Source organism: Peromyscus californicus, unplaced genomic scaffold, assembly GCF_007827085.1.
Source record: "Peromyscus californicus insignis strain IS unplaced genomic scaffold, ASM782708v3 Scaffold_15__1_contigs__length_86483966, whole genome shotgun sequence".
In the NCBI taxonomy this organism is placed as follows: Eukaryota; Metazoa; Chordata; class Mammalia; order Rodentia; family Cricetidae; genus Peromyscus; species Peromyscus californicus.
In genome coordinates, this window is record NW_026294447.1 from 70,524,552 (window position 1) to 70,540,376 (window position 15,825).

At 51.0% G+C, this 15,825-nt stretch overlaps 1 protein-coding gene across 1 annotated transcript in view; it reads left to right on the forward strand.

The window, feature by feature from the left end:
* The window catches only part of Ltbp2 (latent transforming growth factor beta binding protein 2), an 88,916-nt gene that overhangs the window by 51,908 nt on the left and 21,183 nt on the right, over positions 1-15,825 (forward strand). Inside the window, exons 9-17 of the mRNA XM_052739290.1 lie at positions 3,445-3,519; positions 5,648-5,770; positions 9,073-9,237; positions 9,453-9,668; positions 10,381-10,400; positions 11,591-11,630; positions 12,380-12,493; positions 14,393-14,521; positions 15,193-15,321. Of these exons, the coding sequence (XP_052595250.1) occupies positions 3,445-3,519; positions 5,648-5,770; positions 9,073-9,237; positions 9,453-9,668; positions 10,381-10,400; positions 11,591-11,630; positions 12,380-12,493; positions 14,393-14,521; positions 15,193-15,321 (1,011 nt within the window). The remainder of the gene's footprint in view (positions 1-3,444; positions 3,520-5,647; positions 5,771-9,072; positions 9,238-9,452; positions 9,669-10,380; positions 10,401-11,590; positions 11,631-12,379; positions 12,494-14,392; positions 14,522-15,192; positions 15,322-15,825) is intronic.

Here is a 15,825-nt window from a genome sequence, read left to right on the forward strand (position 1 = left end):
CAAAGCCTGGGCTCCCACGGCTTTCTTCAGGCTCCAGCGTCTGGTGCTCCTCTTGTTCACAGCTCTAGTCTAGCTCCCCCCACCCCTGTCCCAATTGCCCAGAAAGCATAGATCCGCCTGACTTCTCTTCTGCTCCCTCTTGACATCCAGGAGGCCATGCTGCCCTGGCCTCTGGCATCTTGAAACCTACCTGAGAAGGTGTTCCCCTTCTCGCCTCCTCTTCCTCCTCTTCTTGCTTTCCTCTCCTTTCTCTGTGTTGTCTGTCTGTCTGTCTGTCTGGCCTTTGTGGCAGAAGTCTGCCTTTGACCCTGTCTCAGTTCCCGCCGCCTTCTTACCTCCCTGAGCTGTGCTTTTCTGCTCTGGAAAATGGGGATAAAAGCCTTCCTGACATTTACTGTTGCGATAACCAGACAGGACAGCGTGGCCCAGTGTCCTCGCTAACTTGGCATCACTCCTCAGCCCCTGGCATGTACTCTGTGTTATTCTTTCCCACCTTCTGCTCTTCGTAATGTCTGCTGCCTGCGTTCAATCCGCCAGCCTTCCGCCTTTCTCCTGACAGTGTCCTCCATTCTCCCTCCCTTCTGTCCTCAACACATACCATCAAGCCCAGCCTTCTGTCTCCCTCTCAGTGTTTCAGAATCCACACTTAGCAGTCTGAGGGATGTCCTAGTCCAGACCTTCAGTCCCATGTAAACTTCAGAGAAGATGGGTCTTGTCATTAAATATTAGAACCTCAACTTATATTTTTAGCAGTGAAGAAAACATTAAGCTTTACTGGTTAGTGTATGTCCACACTTGATCTGTCCAGATGTCAGACTGTCACATGTCATGCTTGGCATGCAACATGTCCTGGGGTGGGGTTTCCAGGCAACTGGCACCTCCACGTGTTTGACTTGGTCATGTTGCAATTACTGTGGTTCTTATTGCTCTGCTTCCTGGACTTCTTTGCCTGGCATTAACTAAATCAGTCCTGACAGCGCAGAGGAAGGACTCCAGAAAACCCCTGCTAAGACCCTGTGGTCCCAAGAAACTGCTAATGACGTAATCATAAGCAATCCCAAGAGGCACAGCATCAACACTTCTTATAATGACCTGTCATCAGCCAGAGCACAAAGTGGAAAAAATGGCCTACCGCATGTGACCTGACATGCACAGCCAAAGCCAACTGGCTAAGGAGACTATGTGAGATGCAGAATTCTATCTGCTGCCATTGGTAACAAACCTTACCCTAAGTGCCCCCAAGAAGTGGCTAATAAGTAAAAGCTGTGCGCTTAGAAAAACATTTGTAGGCCGGGGACGGTAGCACACACCTAGATTCCTAGCATTTGGGAGACTGAAGCAGGTGGGGGTAGAGAGTTTGTGTCTGTCCTGCACTACACGGTGAGATGCAGTCTAAAAAAAAAAAAAATCAAAGGGATGGGGCAAGAGGAATTGGGATTTAGTTTAGTGGAAATACAAGGCCCTGAGCTCTGTCTTCAGTACTGAAAACAAAACCCATGTAAGCACCAAGACTCTCAAACTTAGCGGTACAATTGAAATTATCAGTCTTCTTCCTCTTCCTCCTCCTCGACGGGGGGGGGGGGGGGGGGGGTGTCTCACTGTGTAGACCAGAGTAGTCTTGAAATCACAACGATCTGCCTGCCTCTGTCTCCTGATTAAGGTGTGAACCACCATGCCCAGCAAGATTGCATTAATTTTTAAATACGTCATTTTATCTTTAATTGTGTCTCTGTGCCTCTATGTGTTGGTATGTGCACCTGGGTGACCTGTAGAGGCCACTAGAGGGCGTTGGATCCCCTGGAGCGAGAGTCTCAGTTCTCTCCTTCCACCATGTGGCGCCTCAGGATTGAACTCAGGTTGTCAGGCTTGGTGGCAGGTGTGCTGAGCCACGGAGCCAGCTCATCGTCTCTCTTCTTAGCTTAGGAATCATGAACTCAGGTTCTCCCTCCCTCCGCCCTCCTCCCTCCTCGATGCTGGGGCACGCTCACTGGACTGCCACTCTAAAACAATGTAGATGTTTTTCCTTTTCCTATTTGGTATCAATAGGGGCTTTTTGTCTCTGGGACACAAGAGGGATGTTGTGGAATCAGCAGGATGTGTGTTAGCATCAAAATACTGATATCATTTCCTTGTTGGCCATTCTGCATTCAGATGCCTCCTGTGTATCCATGATCGTTTCCAAATAGAAAAGTTCGTAAAACCAACAAAGCATGTTTGACCATGTTATATTGCAAAATGTGGTAGACTGTACACTGTATACAATAGTATAGCTATATAGGTGGTATAAACTCAGATGAGAAATGTTTTTTTTCAGTATTTAAACAAACAAATTATTTTTGTTGTATGAGATGGGCGGGGTCTTATGCTCGGTCTCAGGCTGGCCTTGAACTTGGGATGATCCTGTTACTTCAGCCTTCTGTGTGCTGGGATTATGGGTAAAAAGCACCACTTCAGTTTCTAAAAATATTTTCTTACTGAAATATATATATATATACATATATATACTACACAACATGATAGTTTGAAATGAGAATACATTGTGTAATAGTTAACCTTTAACCATTAAAGAAGACAGTCAGCATTGACTTCTATCCTACGCATGCACCTACATGGACACACACCTCCGTGCATCACACCCACACAAACATATACATATGCTACACACACATATGCACAGACACAAAGTATGTGTATTGCTTTGCATTGATATGCATGCCAATCGGCTCAATTATTTTTGTGTTTATTTGAGGGAAGGGTGAGACTGCTTAAAATCTCTCAGTGATTTTTCAAATATGCAATGCCTTATTAGTAATAGTTGCTATGTTGGATAGTAGGTCGCTTGAACTTATTCCTCCCTTCTGAAATTTATAACTTTAGGGTTTTTTTTTCATGTATTTGTTTGTCTGTTTTGTATGTGTTCATGCTCATGCATGATGCAGATGTGTGGTGTGTGCATGCCACGGGATGTGGGTGTGGTGGTCAGAGGACGACGGTGGGAGTTGCTTCTCTCATTCCAACACGTGGGTTCCGGGACTTGAACTCGGGTCGTCAGACTTGGCAGCAAGCACTTTTACCTGCCAAGTTGTCTGACCTGTCCTGAAATTCACCATCTTAGACTGCCAACGCCCAAACCACTCCCGACTCCAAAACAGCTCCCAATAACCGCCATTTCCCGCTTCGGTTCTGTGGGTTCGCCTTTCTCAGATTCCACACAGATATGAGATCAGGCTGTGTTTGTCTTTCTGTGCCTCGTTCGTTTCATATGGTCTTCAAAAGAGCACGACAAGCCAGGATGATCCCAGCGAAAGCAAGACGGAACAGCTGCCCAGGGAGATTTTTGGAGGAACTCAGGCTGCTTTGCTCATGGGACATCCAGACTGCGACCACTAGGTAGATGAGCTCAAAGGCCCTCCCATGACATCTGTCTGTATCTTCATCCCTCAGCCTTCCCAGTAATAGAAAATGGCCAGCTGGAGTGTCCCAAAGGGTACAAGAGACTGAACCTCAGCCACTGCCAAGGTAAGGATGACCCCAGGGCTGGGTGAAGCCGGGGTGGTGGAGGGGGCATGATTTCATCTGCTAATACTGAGGCAACATGCACCCCAGAAAGGATGAACACCTGTCACTGCCTAGGAGGCCTCTATTGTACATCTTTTGCCCCAGTTTTGGGGAGCTGTGGGAGAGGCTGGTCCTAGGAATTTTAGAACAATAGGACTAACGTGAGGGTGCTGAGAGATCCAGGGTGCTGGGGCCACCCATCCTTACCCACTTCTATTTGAACCATGGCCAGAAACCCTACACATCCACTCTTAGGCTGGTCTCCCGGGAACAGGAGGACATTTCCACCAAAGTGGAGCTAAAATCACAATGAAGTGATGGAGAATAAGAGAACGGGGCCAGGGTGCGTATTTGTGTACACAAGCTGGGTGCCACATCCAGTCTGAGCTAGTTGCTAAGTACACAGGATGGGGAAGACCCAGCTCCATGACCAGGAGAACACAGACACCTAGTCAAATACAACCAGAGGTTTTTGATGGGTGGCATGGGACCCTTTGGTAGAATCCAATCCAGGCTGGGAGGACCAGGGAAGGCTTCCTAGAAGAGGTAGTACTACGTTTATGTTCACTAGAGGTAAACATAAATTGCCCAGCTGAAGCAGGTGCAGATGTTCCAGGCAGAAAGATAAGCAAAGGGATAGTTTGGGCTGACTGAGGCATCTGAGGGACACTGGGCAAACAGCCCATACGCACACACAAGGTGACCATGTCTCGTGAGAACCACCTGCTCACCCACAGGCTTTGGGAGGGTCTTGGGTACTGTGTCATGCTTTAGGGCTCCCTGGAGGAGGTGATGAGGAACCCTGAAACTTCTGAAGCACAGGGGAGACAAATCAGCTTGTGTTCTGATATGTCTGGCCACAATCTGGAGGTACATGGGCCGACTCCCCCGCCCCCCCCGCAACTCTCCGTGGCATCACTCAAGTGCCTCTGCTGCCATGGGGCATCCTACCAAGGATGTCCTCTTGGTGGCCATCTTTTGTGGCCTCATCTTATGCTAACTTCCTCTAGGTCTGAAGATGAGCAGGTAGTTCCAAAGGCATTGGGCTACCTAAATTACATCCTTCTCTGGAAGCGGGTGCTCTTCTCAAGCGTTTCACGTTCAGCATCAATGTGGCCATCACGGTCACCAAGATGAGCCCCCAACTTGGAGCTCAGAGTATGAGGGTTTGAGCTCCCATCTTATAACATAAGAAGTTTAGACCCCAGGACAAAGCTGTTGTCCTTTTTTATCTGAGTGGGGACAGGAGCCTCTGCTGGTCTTGGGGGGGTCATGCAGCCTGTTTGGGGCGGCAGGTACCACACACATGCCTTCCTACCCTCCTGCAGACCCCTACCCCTTCTTCCCCAGCCCTTGAGCACTGTCCCCTCAGTCTCCTGCTTTCAGCTCCCTGCAGACATACCCTGCAGAACTGCTCAGGAGCTCTAGAAGAAAGCTAACCACAAGGGACTTAGCTGCCCATCTGCCCCCCTCCAATCCGGACAGGATTGTCTGCCTCTTTCCTCAATCCCCATGCCACTTGCCAGAGTCACCAAGAGCTGAGTCACTCTGGGCAAGTTATTCCTAGAGCATATCTTCATCTATAAAACGAAGACATAAGAACCAGATAAAACTGTCTATAAGGTTAAATGGGGTATCATATGTATTCAAATACCAAAAGAGTATGAAGCATACAATAGGCACTCCACAAATGTTAGTTTTCAAACTAAGATGGTTATTATGTGCCAGTTAGTGAAGCGGTTTGCAATTTTTCTTTTTTTCTTTTTTTTGGTTTTTCGAGACAAGGTTTCTCTGTGTAGCTTTGCGCCTTTCCTGGAACTTGCTTTGTAGACCAGGCTGGCCTCGAACTCACAGAGATCCTCCTGCCTCTGCCTCCCAAGTGCTGGGATTAAAGGCGTGCGCCACCACCACCTGGCACAATTTTTCTATTTAATTATTCTATCAGCATTGTTGGGTGGTTACTATCATGATCCATGTTTTGCAAGTGAGAAAACCAAGGCACACAGAGAGATCTCACACTGAACATGGGATGGCAGCCCCCTCCCAACCATCTGGCCTCAGTCAGATGGCTATTCCTCCACCCCTGCAGATATCAATGAGTGCCTGACCCTGGGCCTGTGCAAGGACTCGGAGTGCGTGAACACCAGGGGTAGCTACCTGTGTACCTGCAGGCCTGGCCTGATGCTGGATCCATCGAGGAGCCGCTGTGTATGTGAGTGATGGTGGGGCCAGGGGTGAGAGACGCCCTCCAGGGGCACAGTCCAGAACCAGAGTGGCAAATTTCCCAAAACCTCATGGCCTCGTGCCCAGAGCCAGTGTCTGTTATCAGCCTGGAGTTGGTCCAGGATACAAAACTGACGTGTGTTCTGTTGGCTCTGGAGGTTACTGCCTCACGTCTACTCCTGGCTTTTCTTTGAGAACTTTTTCAGGATTCGTGTTTTCTGTTTCGTTTTTCTCTCTAACCATTTCATCCTTTCTGCTGTTCCATTGTCTTTGAAGGTGTGTGTTGCCTCTTTGAAGCGTCTGGCTAAGCCATAGCTGCTATTAATCTATTATCCAAGCGTAGCAACATGGCTGGTCACATGACTGCTAAGTGATTTTTCTTTTTAATGTGTATGGGTGTTTTGCTTGCACGTATGTCTGTAGACTATGTGTATGTGCCTGGTGTCTGCAGAGGCATTTGATCCCCTGAAACTGGAGTTACAGACGGTTGTGAGCTGCCATGTGTGTGTGGGGATTCAAACCCGGGTCCTCTGGAAGAGCAGCCCGTGCTTTTAACCACTGAGCCATCTCTCCAGCCCCTACGTGATATTTTTATGTCCATGGTAGAGTGGTGTTGCTGCTGTATTCCAGCACCCTTACATTACTCCATGGTCCTTTTTGCATGCATCTCTACAACCACGAACACATACATGAGTTGTGACCTTGCATTGTGGATGGATGGATGTATATTCCCACATAAACCCTGGCGGCTCTGTTTCCAGTGACCTCTGTAGTTTCCAGCTGAGAGAGGTCCAGGCTGGCAGGCCCTTCCTCACCCCCAAGACAGTAGAGCTGACACTACAGCTCACATGAGGCTTTTCTTGGGGAGGAAGGCCTGAGCACCCTAAAGGCCTCAGGAACAAGGCCACCTCTAGCTCACAGAGCTCTCTGGCTGACAAAGTGTCTGCCCCTGGGTCTGGGAAGGCTATGGGAGGAACAAATCTCTGCTGCCACCCAGAGGTAGTGGCCTGTAGAAAGGGTGTCTGGGTCTGACATCTCTAGGGTCAGGGGACAGTGAGAGCCCAGAAGTAAGGGATCCAGGATAGGAGAACACGGCGGTCGGCTTGTGGTGGCAATAATATGTCATCAAGACCCCAAGGACCGCGGAGCAGTGGTGGCGCACGCCTTTAATCCCAGCACTCAGGAGGCAGAGCCAGGCAGTTCTGTGAGTTCGAGGCCAGCCTGGTCTACAGAGGGAGATCCAGGACAGGCACCAAAACTACACAGAGAAACCCTGTCTTGAAAAAAAAAAAAAAAAAAAACAAACAAACAAACAAACAAAAAAAGACCCCAAGGACCTTACAGTCTTTCCTTTTCCAGGTCACTTAAGGTTCCTTTATCGGGCTGGGCATGGTGGTGCATGCCTTTAACCCCAGCATTCTGGAGGCAGAGATCTAAGGCCCCATAGCAAAACTCTGTCTTGAAACAAAAACAAAAACATAACAAAACAAAACAAAGCATTCTTTATCAGGGTGCTTAACACCCAACATGTCTGAATGTCAGGAAGCCACCCCAATACAGCAATATGGAGAAGCAGGGGGACCCTGTCTTTCTCTCCCTCCAGCTTCCTCCAAGGAGTCATCCTCCCCACCCCACAGGTGGAGAGGGCAAGCTGGTGACTTCCTGCCACCTGAGTAGGGCAGTAAAGCCATCTCGGGCCTCTGGTCCAGCTTCCTTATATTCCACCTTGGGATTCAGAGGGATAGAGCCTGTCCCCTCAGGAGCCCAAGGGAAGGGACCACTGCAGGCAGAGCCTGCACCTGAGGATGCAGGGCTCAGAGACGGATGGATGGGTGTGCATACCTGACCTTTGCCAGGCTATGCTTGTGTGTCTTGCTGTGTTTCATCCCCACGACCCTGTGAAGAAGCCGTCTTTAGCCAGGGGTCACAGAAGCCCAACTCCCACCGCTTTAACTGGGAAGCGAGAGAGGGGGCAAATGTGACCTTGTCGGTGGGATCCAGGTCCCCACGATGCCCTCGGGAGTCTTGTCTCGCTGTTTCCTGTGTTGGTTTCCCAGCTCCTTCAGTGGTGGCCTCCACATGCTCTAGGCTCTCGGCCTTAGACTCTCTGAACACAGGCCCCTGTTTCCTAATAACCCAAGAAAAGTCCCAAGCTAGCAGTAGGGGGCCTACTTTCTCAAGTGCCTGTCCCTGTCCCAGTCACTGTGACCAGGGATATGAACTTCAGCCCTTCAATCAGGAAGTAGCCTGAGGGAGAGGGGTGAGGGGCATCTGTGGAGAACAAGTCCTTCTCTATAGCGTTGGCACACATGCCAGGTAAGCCCGAGTGCTCACAGTCCATGGCACACCACCATCATTACTCTACACATAAAGAAGCCGAGGCCCAGGGTGATGTGTAGCTCAGCAGGTAGCGGATAATGGAACTGGCCGGGATGCCTCAGAATCATTAATTCTCAACTTTGCCTGCTGTTCTCCTCACTCCTCTGTCCTCTGACAGTCTGGTTTGCCCTCTAAAGATGTAAATCTCTTTCAATCTGGTTGGCCATATCTTTTCCTAGTGAGATAATAAGCAGGAGGCTATTTTTTTATTACCCACTTGCTTTTAGCTCCACACGATTCATGGATTCAGTGGGGTTTTTGTTTGTTTGTTTGGTTGGTTGGTTGGTTGGTTTGGTTTGGTTTTTGTCTTGTGTATATGTGTGTATGTGTAGCGCTGGCACTGAAATCCAGGGCTTTAGACATGCTAAGCAAGGGCTCTCACACTGAGCTACACACTGGATTCGGACCTCAGTTGTTTAATTAAATGAACCATCCATGCACCCATTCAGCATGCATTATTAAGCAACCATATACATCAGACACACGGATGGCTCCGAGTGACCAAGATGACCCAGACAAGGTCCCTGTCCTCCAAGCTCTCTGGCAAGCCTTTGGTACTCACCTCGCCTCATCTTCCCAGAGAGGCTCTCTGTGGACCTCAGGGCACACTGCTCTCTACTCATTCCTGAGCCTTTAGTAAACACTCTAAAGGCAGCAGGTGGAGCCAAACAACTCTGTTCCCAGGTCCTGCTCTCACATAAGGGTGGGAAGCTAGGGCCTAATCAGGAGATGTGGGAGCAGTCCACTGCGGCCATTCTTCCCAAAGTTCTTGTGAGCGTCGGAACTCCCAGAGTGAGACATGAGCCAGGCTAGCCTCAGTGCCTACGGCTGACCTCACCTCTGCCCACTGCCTTCTGTGCTTTTTCCTCCCACTGGCCACCTGCCCGTCCCCACATGCCCCGTCTCTTGCAGCGGACAAAGCAGTCTCCATGCAGCAGGGACTATGCTACCGGTCACTGGGGTCTGACACCTGCACCCTGCCTTTGATACAACGGATCACCAAGCAGATATGTTGCTGTAGCCGTGTGGGCAAAGCCTGGGGCAGCAAGTGTGAAAAGTGCCCCCTGCCTGGCACAGGTAACCCCATCCTCACCCCAGCCCTGGCCACCAGGATACTTCCTCAAATCCAGGGGCCACTTCCCCAGCCTGGATAGAGCCCTTCGAGCCAGGAGACTCTGGGACTCTCCTTGTAGCCACAATTGTCTTATCCCCTTGAAGGAAGGAGCAGGGAAGGGGGCCCTGGCTTCTTGCAGGAATGGCATGGCTCAGTCCATCCTTTGTCGGTTTTTCAGAGGCCTTCAGGGAGATCTGCCCTGCTGGCCATGGTTATACCTACTCAAGCTCAGACATCCGTCTGTCCATGAGGAAAGCGGAGGAAGAGGAACTGGCTAGCCCCTTAAGGGAACACACACAGAAGATCAGTGGACCTCTGCCTGGGGCAGCAGAGAGGCAACCACTCCGGGCAGTCACTGACTCCTGGACTGAGACTGAGACTCTCCCTGACAAAGGTATCTGAGCTGGGGGAGACACCTAAGGATCCTCCTTTTCCTTACAGTTCCCTGCCCAGGCCTTAAGTTCAGAACAGTAACTTCAGCACAGATGCCTGGGGCTCAGGATGTGTCGGCCAGGAAGAGCTTGAGTTCTCCAGCTAGTGCTCTGGGAACCACAGGGTCATGCCCAGGTCACCCAGTACAGAAGGCCAGGAAGCTGTTAGGACCAAGTAAACCCGGAGATTGCCAGAATTACTCCAAGAATCTGGGACAGAGACGCAAGAACAGAACTCGGTGGCCATAGACGTGGGACACTAGCCTCTTCCTAGAAGTTGTCCCTTAGTCCATGGCCCAGAGCAGGGAGGATGGAGAGTAACCCACGTGATCAGGACCACAGGAGGGAGGAGGTGTGTTATGGGTCTAATGAGGCTGGCTGAGGGGGACTTCTGTCCCTGGAGACCTGGAAGGAATCCAGGAGACTTCCTTTCTCCAACTGACAGGTGAGCAAGGCTAACTGTATGCTCTCTAGCCTTGGATTTCTGGGGTGGCCAGCCCTAAAAGGGAGTTGAAAGGCTGAGGCAGATAAAGAGAGTTGCACTCTGTGTGTTGTTCATCTTGCTGGGGATGCAGGGTGGAGTGTAGACTGTGAAACAGCCAGGCCGTGAGTGGAGGGGCAGAAGGTCACTGCCTCTCCTCCTGGAGCTCACTCTGTGTCATCTTCTTTTCCCAGGTGACTCTCGGGCTACTCAGGTGAGTGAGTCTTCCTGCCAGGAGGTTGGATTAGGGTGACGTAGAGAATGACATAGACCCCGGGGAATAGTCTCAGGAGAGCAGAAAAGAAGGATGGAGCATATACCGGATTTCACTTGGAGAGATCACAAAGTTGAGTCAAGGACCCATTCAACTGTGGAGTTAGTCTTGATGGCCACTCAAGCTCGAGGCTGTGCGTGACACCTAGAACTGGTCCTGAGTCTGGCATGTGCTCTAGGGCTTGTTTAATACATACCCTCTGTGAGGAGCTCATGGGACAGCAGAAACTTGACTATGAGTACTCAAACCATTTCACAGAGGAAAGGGCATTTGGGCCCCTTCCCTGGGCCCAGAATCCCCCTGTGCATCCAAGACTGAGCATCTTGGAAGCCTCTGGAGGAGTGAATATGCTCTCTGCTTCTCCACCCCTTGACCAGTCTGTTGGTTCCTGCTCATCTCCTGATGGTGATGAGCTAACCTGTCTCCATGCCCCGTTTCTCCAGCAGCCTTGATTTCCAGCTTAAGAACCATATGCTGAAGCCAGGCGTGGTGGCCCACACCTTTAATCCCAGCACTCGGGAGGCAGAGGCAGGCAGATTTCTGAGTTAGAGGCCAGCCTGGTCTACAGAGCAAGTTCCAGGACAGCCAGGGATGCACAGAGAAACCCCGTCTCAAAAACAAAACAAAACAAAAAACCACGTGCTGTCCTCTCAGATCAAAGCTTCCCCTCCATGTCTTCACAGTCCCAGCAATGTCCCAGTGCCCTTCTGTCCTCTGCTGTTCTGTGCTGCCCTGTGCCCTCATCTGTCTCTGTCCATCGCTGTGGTGAGGGACACCAAGTGTGGCTGTGACTCCTGGCTTTGCCACACTGGCCTTGTGGCCCTGGATGATCTAATTAATCTGCTACTTCATCTATGACATGAGGATCGTAGCTCTGATAAGTGCTATTGTTCTGCTGTGTGGCCAACACTGAGCTGGTAGAGGACATATATTTAATAGCTACAACTTATAAGGAAGTGGAGCCGATCAGTTAAGACTGTGGGTAGAAAATGCCTAGAGAATACACGCCAGCAGTAAAAACTCACTAACTGAGAGAGCTGGACAGGAAGGAGGTGGAGTAAGTGAAGGAGAAAGAAATATGTCCTGGGAGTAAAAGATGTGCCCCCTAAATAACCTCCATTTCTACACAGATCACAACCAGTGTTCCCCACCTACCTGCCCGGATACCAGGTGAGTTCCTCCTAGAAGGAGAAGAGAAGGGAGAGAGAAAGACAGAGAGACCTTAGTTTTAGTCATGGAATGACTCCCCGTGGGGAGTTCAAACCAGAGGTGGTGAGTGATATGGCATGTGAGCACTCTTTCCGGGAACTCTGAGTCCCTAAGGGACTGTGCGGTTAGTAAGAGATCCCATGATGCTTTGCAAATCTTTTCCTAACCACCAAACTCTTTCTTAATCTCATGATGCCACTCAGCACATAAATCAGGCCAAAGAGGAGGCCCTAGCTGAAGTAGCAGCCTGGTGGGGCCCCAGAGCTCTTTCCTCCAGGGGCCTCATCTTACCTCCTGACCCTGAGCTGACCTCTCACCAGAGCTGGCCTCAGAGTCAAGGATGCCGAGTTTTCCCTGCCGTGATGTGGGCGTGACACCTGCTGCAGCCCACGGGAACTGGGTGCTTGTACTTGCAGCACCATTTTGTAAACTGCAAGATGGATTACAAGTGAAAACAGAATGTTCAACTGGGCATCGGGAGATGGGGCGGCAGTTCTGCCTCCAGCGAGCTGTCCAGCCTCAGACAAGCAGCCATTTCTGTACTCCTCAGGTTCTTTGACTACAAGGAGGGGGACCAGATATGCCAAAAGAGAGGGTAGATGGTGGGAGCCCTAGGTGTCACTTTTGGTTCTTGGGAGTCTGAACATCAGAGAACATAGAAGGGCCACTGCTAGCCAATGGGCCCACTTCCTCCCCTCTGTCCTCTCCAGGGGATGCCACCAGAAGACCGACACCATCGTTGCCTGAACAGGGCATTCCAGAGAGTCCAGAGGAAGAGAAAGTGATTCCCTCCAGTGATGTCCCGGTGACACAGAGTCCCCCAGGTAGCTGCAGTAGCCCTTGGAGGCTCTTCGCCCCCACCCGTGGGAGATGTGGTTGCCCAGAGCCAAACTGCAGGGCAGGACTGTGAATGGAGTTTCTCTCTTGCCTCTTCAACCGCATGAACAGTCTCCAGCAACTCGGGCCTAGCTGTGGTCCTGGCCTGATCCTACAGAGGGCACAAAGCCTACCTAGAAAAGACAGGAGCCCTGCCTGGGCACTAACATCCCTTGGAGGGATGGTCCTACTCAGAGGACTCCAGGGAAGCCATGGATCTTCCTGGAGCATGGAGTGGGGAGCTTCTTGAAGAATGAGAGCTCATAGAGTAGGAGGCGAGGTGAGAGGGGACAGAGCCAGTGAGAGGCCTGGCAGTGACAGTCACCTGTCCACGGAAAGGGTGTAACAGAGTTATATGGCGCAAGGTTGTTTAAGTGTCCAGACCCTGTGTCTGGCTCCCTCCGATCAGCCACAGTGGTGAGGGGTGGTGTGGGGGAGATTCCTGGCAGACCCACCTGGCTGTGGAATGTCCTTCTACAAAGGCTTGTTGTCTGGGGACTTGGTTCAAGAGAAGCAAGGTAGCCGGGCGGTGGTGGCGCACGCCTTTAATCCCAGCACTCAGGAGGCAGAGCCAGGCGGATCTCTGTGAGTTCGAGGCCAGCCTGGACTACCAAGTGAGTTCCAGGAAAGGCGCAAAGCTACACAGAGAAACCCTGTCTCAAAAAAACAAAAAAAAGAGAGAAGCAAGGTTAACATTGTAGTATTGTCACACTGTTTTCAGTGCATGTGTGTGCCCTCTTGCCTGACCTCTCTAGGGGCTAGCTGTGCTCTTAGCTAGAGGGTCACCTTGAGTAGAAGTCAAGGTGACTAGAGTTCTGGATTTCCTCCAGAACTGGTGCAGAGAAAGTCGCAGGTGGCATGGGGGCTTGGCTTTCCCGAGAGTTCTCAAGGGACCTCTCCTGAGACTCCAGGGAGCATCCCCTTCCAAGCAGGAAGGAAGAGCTGAGTGTGTGGGGCTCAGCTGGGGAGTACTGAGATTGATAACTGAAATATTCCTGGAGCCAGGCTGGGCCCGACAGTGGCCCTCAGCCATGCAGGCGATAAAGTCACCAGCAGCAGCTTCAATCTTGTGTCCGATCCAGCTGCTGCCCTGCCATCTTCCAACCTCACATTCGGAGCGGACATTTTGGAATCTGGCTGGGGACTGCTAGTAGACACTTGGAACCAGGTTAAAAAGTTGTAGGCATTCAGCTCAGTGCACATTAGTAATGCCATGAAGCCCCTCTGTGAACCAACCTGGGTCACTTCTGACCCACCCTGGTGAGCCTTCTGGGTTCTCTCGGAGTGATGAGGCAGGGAAGGGAGCCCTAGGTATGTGAGATAGAGGATAAGACAACAGGGTGGACACAGATGAAAACAGTGTTCCCTTATTGGTTCATTCATTCATTCATTCATTCATTCATTCATAAGTGTCAGGTACTTCTCTAATATTAGAGATACAAGAAAAATAATCTAATTTCTTCAATCTATGTAACCTATTCACTAGATCTGTCTGTCAGTCTATGTGAAGATGGGTAAGAGTTTCTAGAGTGGGTGACACTGGTTCTTTGGGTTGTGTCCAAATTGAGGGCGAGAGTAAGGAGGTAATTTGTACAGAGTATGGGTTGTTAGAAGCCATTAGGTCTCTGTCAGGAGGATGTACTCAGGTGGTTCAGAGACCAGGCACAGGTCCCATGAGTCTTCCGAAGCCATGTTATACATTGGTGCGAGAGGGTATACTAAAGGTAGGTAGACGTCTAGTGGTCTTCTGAGGCCCCTGAACCTGTCCCTGCTCTCCCCCCACCCTGCTCTAATGCCTTCATGTACCCTTCACTCAGCCATCACCCCTACTCACTCTATCTCCATAGGCTTTGATCCATGTTTTGCTGGGGCCTCCAACATCTGTGGTCCTGGGACCTGTGTGAACCTCCCGGATGGATACAGATGTATCTGCAACCCTGGCTACCGGCTCCACCCCAGCCAGGACTACTGCACCGGTATTTACAGGGTGACCTGTGCCTGCTGAGTGGTGGGGGCAAAGAGGAACAGGGTGTGGAGACTGAGTCAAGAGGCCAGGCTGCATAAGATCCAAGTAAGGTACTGTGGTCCATGAGCTTAGGAAATCAGTCCCTGTGGACACAGCTAACTAGACATTAATTTAGGCTATGACCCGGCTGTGAGGGCCATCAGACTCTAGGAGAAAGGGTCCCCAGACAGAACTAGCATCCCACCCACCCCTCTGGAAGTGGCCATGTTTCTGCCTGCAGAGCTGATCAAGGCCTCACCAGGGCTGTCCCTTGAGGACATGTTTGAAACCAAGATAAATCATCAGATGTATCATTCCTCTCTGTTCAGTGTTTTTGTGTAAAGGAGAAAAACCTTCACTGTGGGCTGGAGGGAGAGAGGAAATGATTGTGGAGCCACTGAGTAAGGGGACAATGGGCAAGGAGGGGACACTGACCATCACCCAAGGACTCCTAAGAGGTCCTGACAGGTTGGCCTGTGATTTTTAGCCTTGGACGCTTTCATCTCCACCTCTGCCTCCTCTGCTCCCTTGTCCCTCCCATGCTACACAGCACCATCCTCTAGTGTGGGCAGTTTGCTGGCAGATGCCCAGAGAAAGGCACCCTGGCCTCTGTGACCTCCTTCCCTGCCTCCTTCCGGTCAGATGACAACGAGTGTCTGAGGAACCCCTGCTCAGGAAGAGGACGCTGTGTCAACAGTGTGGGCTCCTACTCCTGCCTTTGCTACCCCGGCTACTCACTAGCCATCCTGGGAGACACACAGGAGTGCCAAGGTAAGCCAGACCTGCCTTAAGCCTGGGATGGGCATAGGACAACACCTCTTGGCTAGGCCCTACAGTGGCGGGGGGGGGGGGGGGGGAGGCAGGCATGCCGAGTGTGACCACTGGGGAGTACCAGAGCCACGGGAAAGCAGACAGCACTCTGGCCTTGATCTGGGAGCAAGCTGAGCTTATGCTAGGATCACAGGGAGGAAGAGGGATCCAGAAAATGGCATTATTTGCAAGGCCTCAAGGAATTGTGTGGTTGGAGCCAAGAAGAGGCCAGAGACTTGGCTGTTGATGGTGGACCAAAAGCCAGGACTCAAGTAATAGGGAAGCTTTCCTTTGGGGGGAATGAGGGTGAGCCATGAGGATTGGAGCTTGGTCTCTCAGCAGACAGGGGGACATTTGGGAGAAGAGTTCTGGTCCCCAGCAGTGGGGACACCTGTAGGCTTTGACCTTCCCCCAAGAAGGCCTAGCCGTAGTTAGGCAACTCTTAGTAAGCAGGCTTCCTGTATC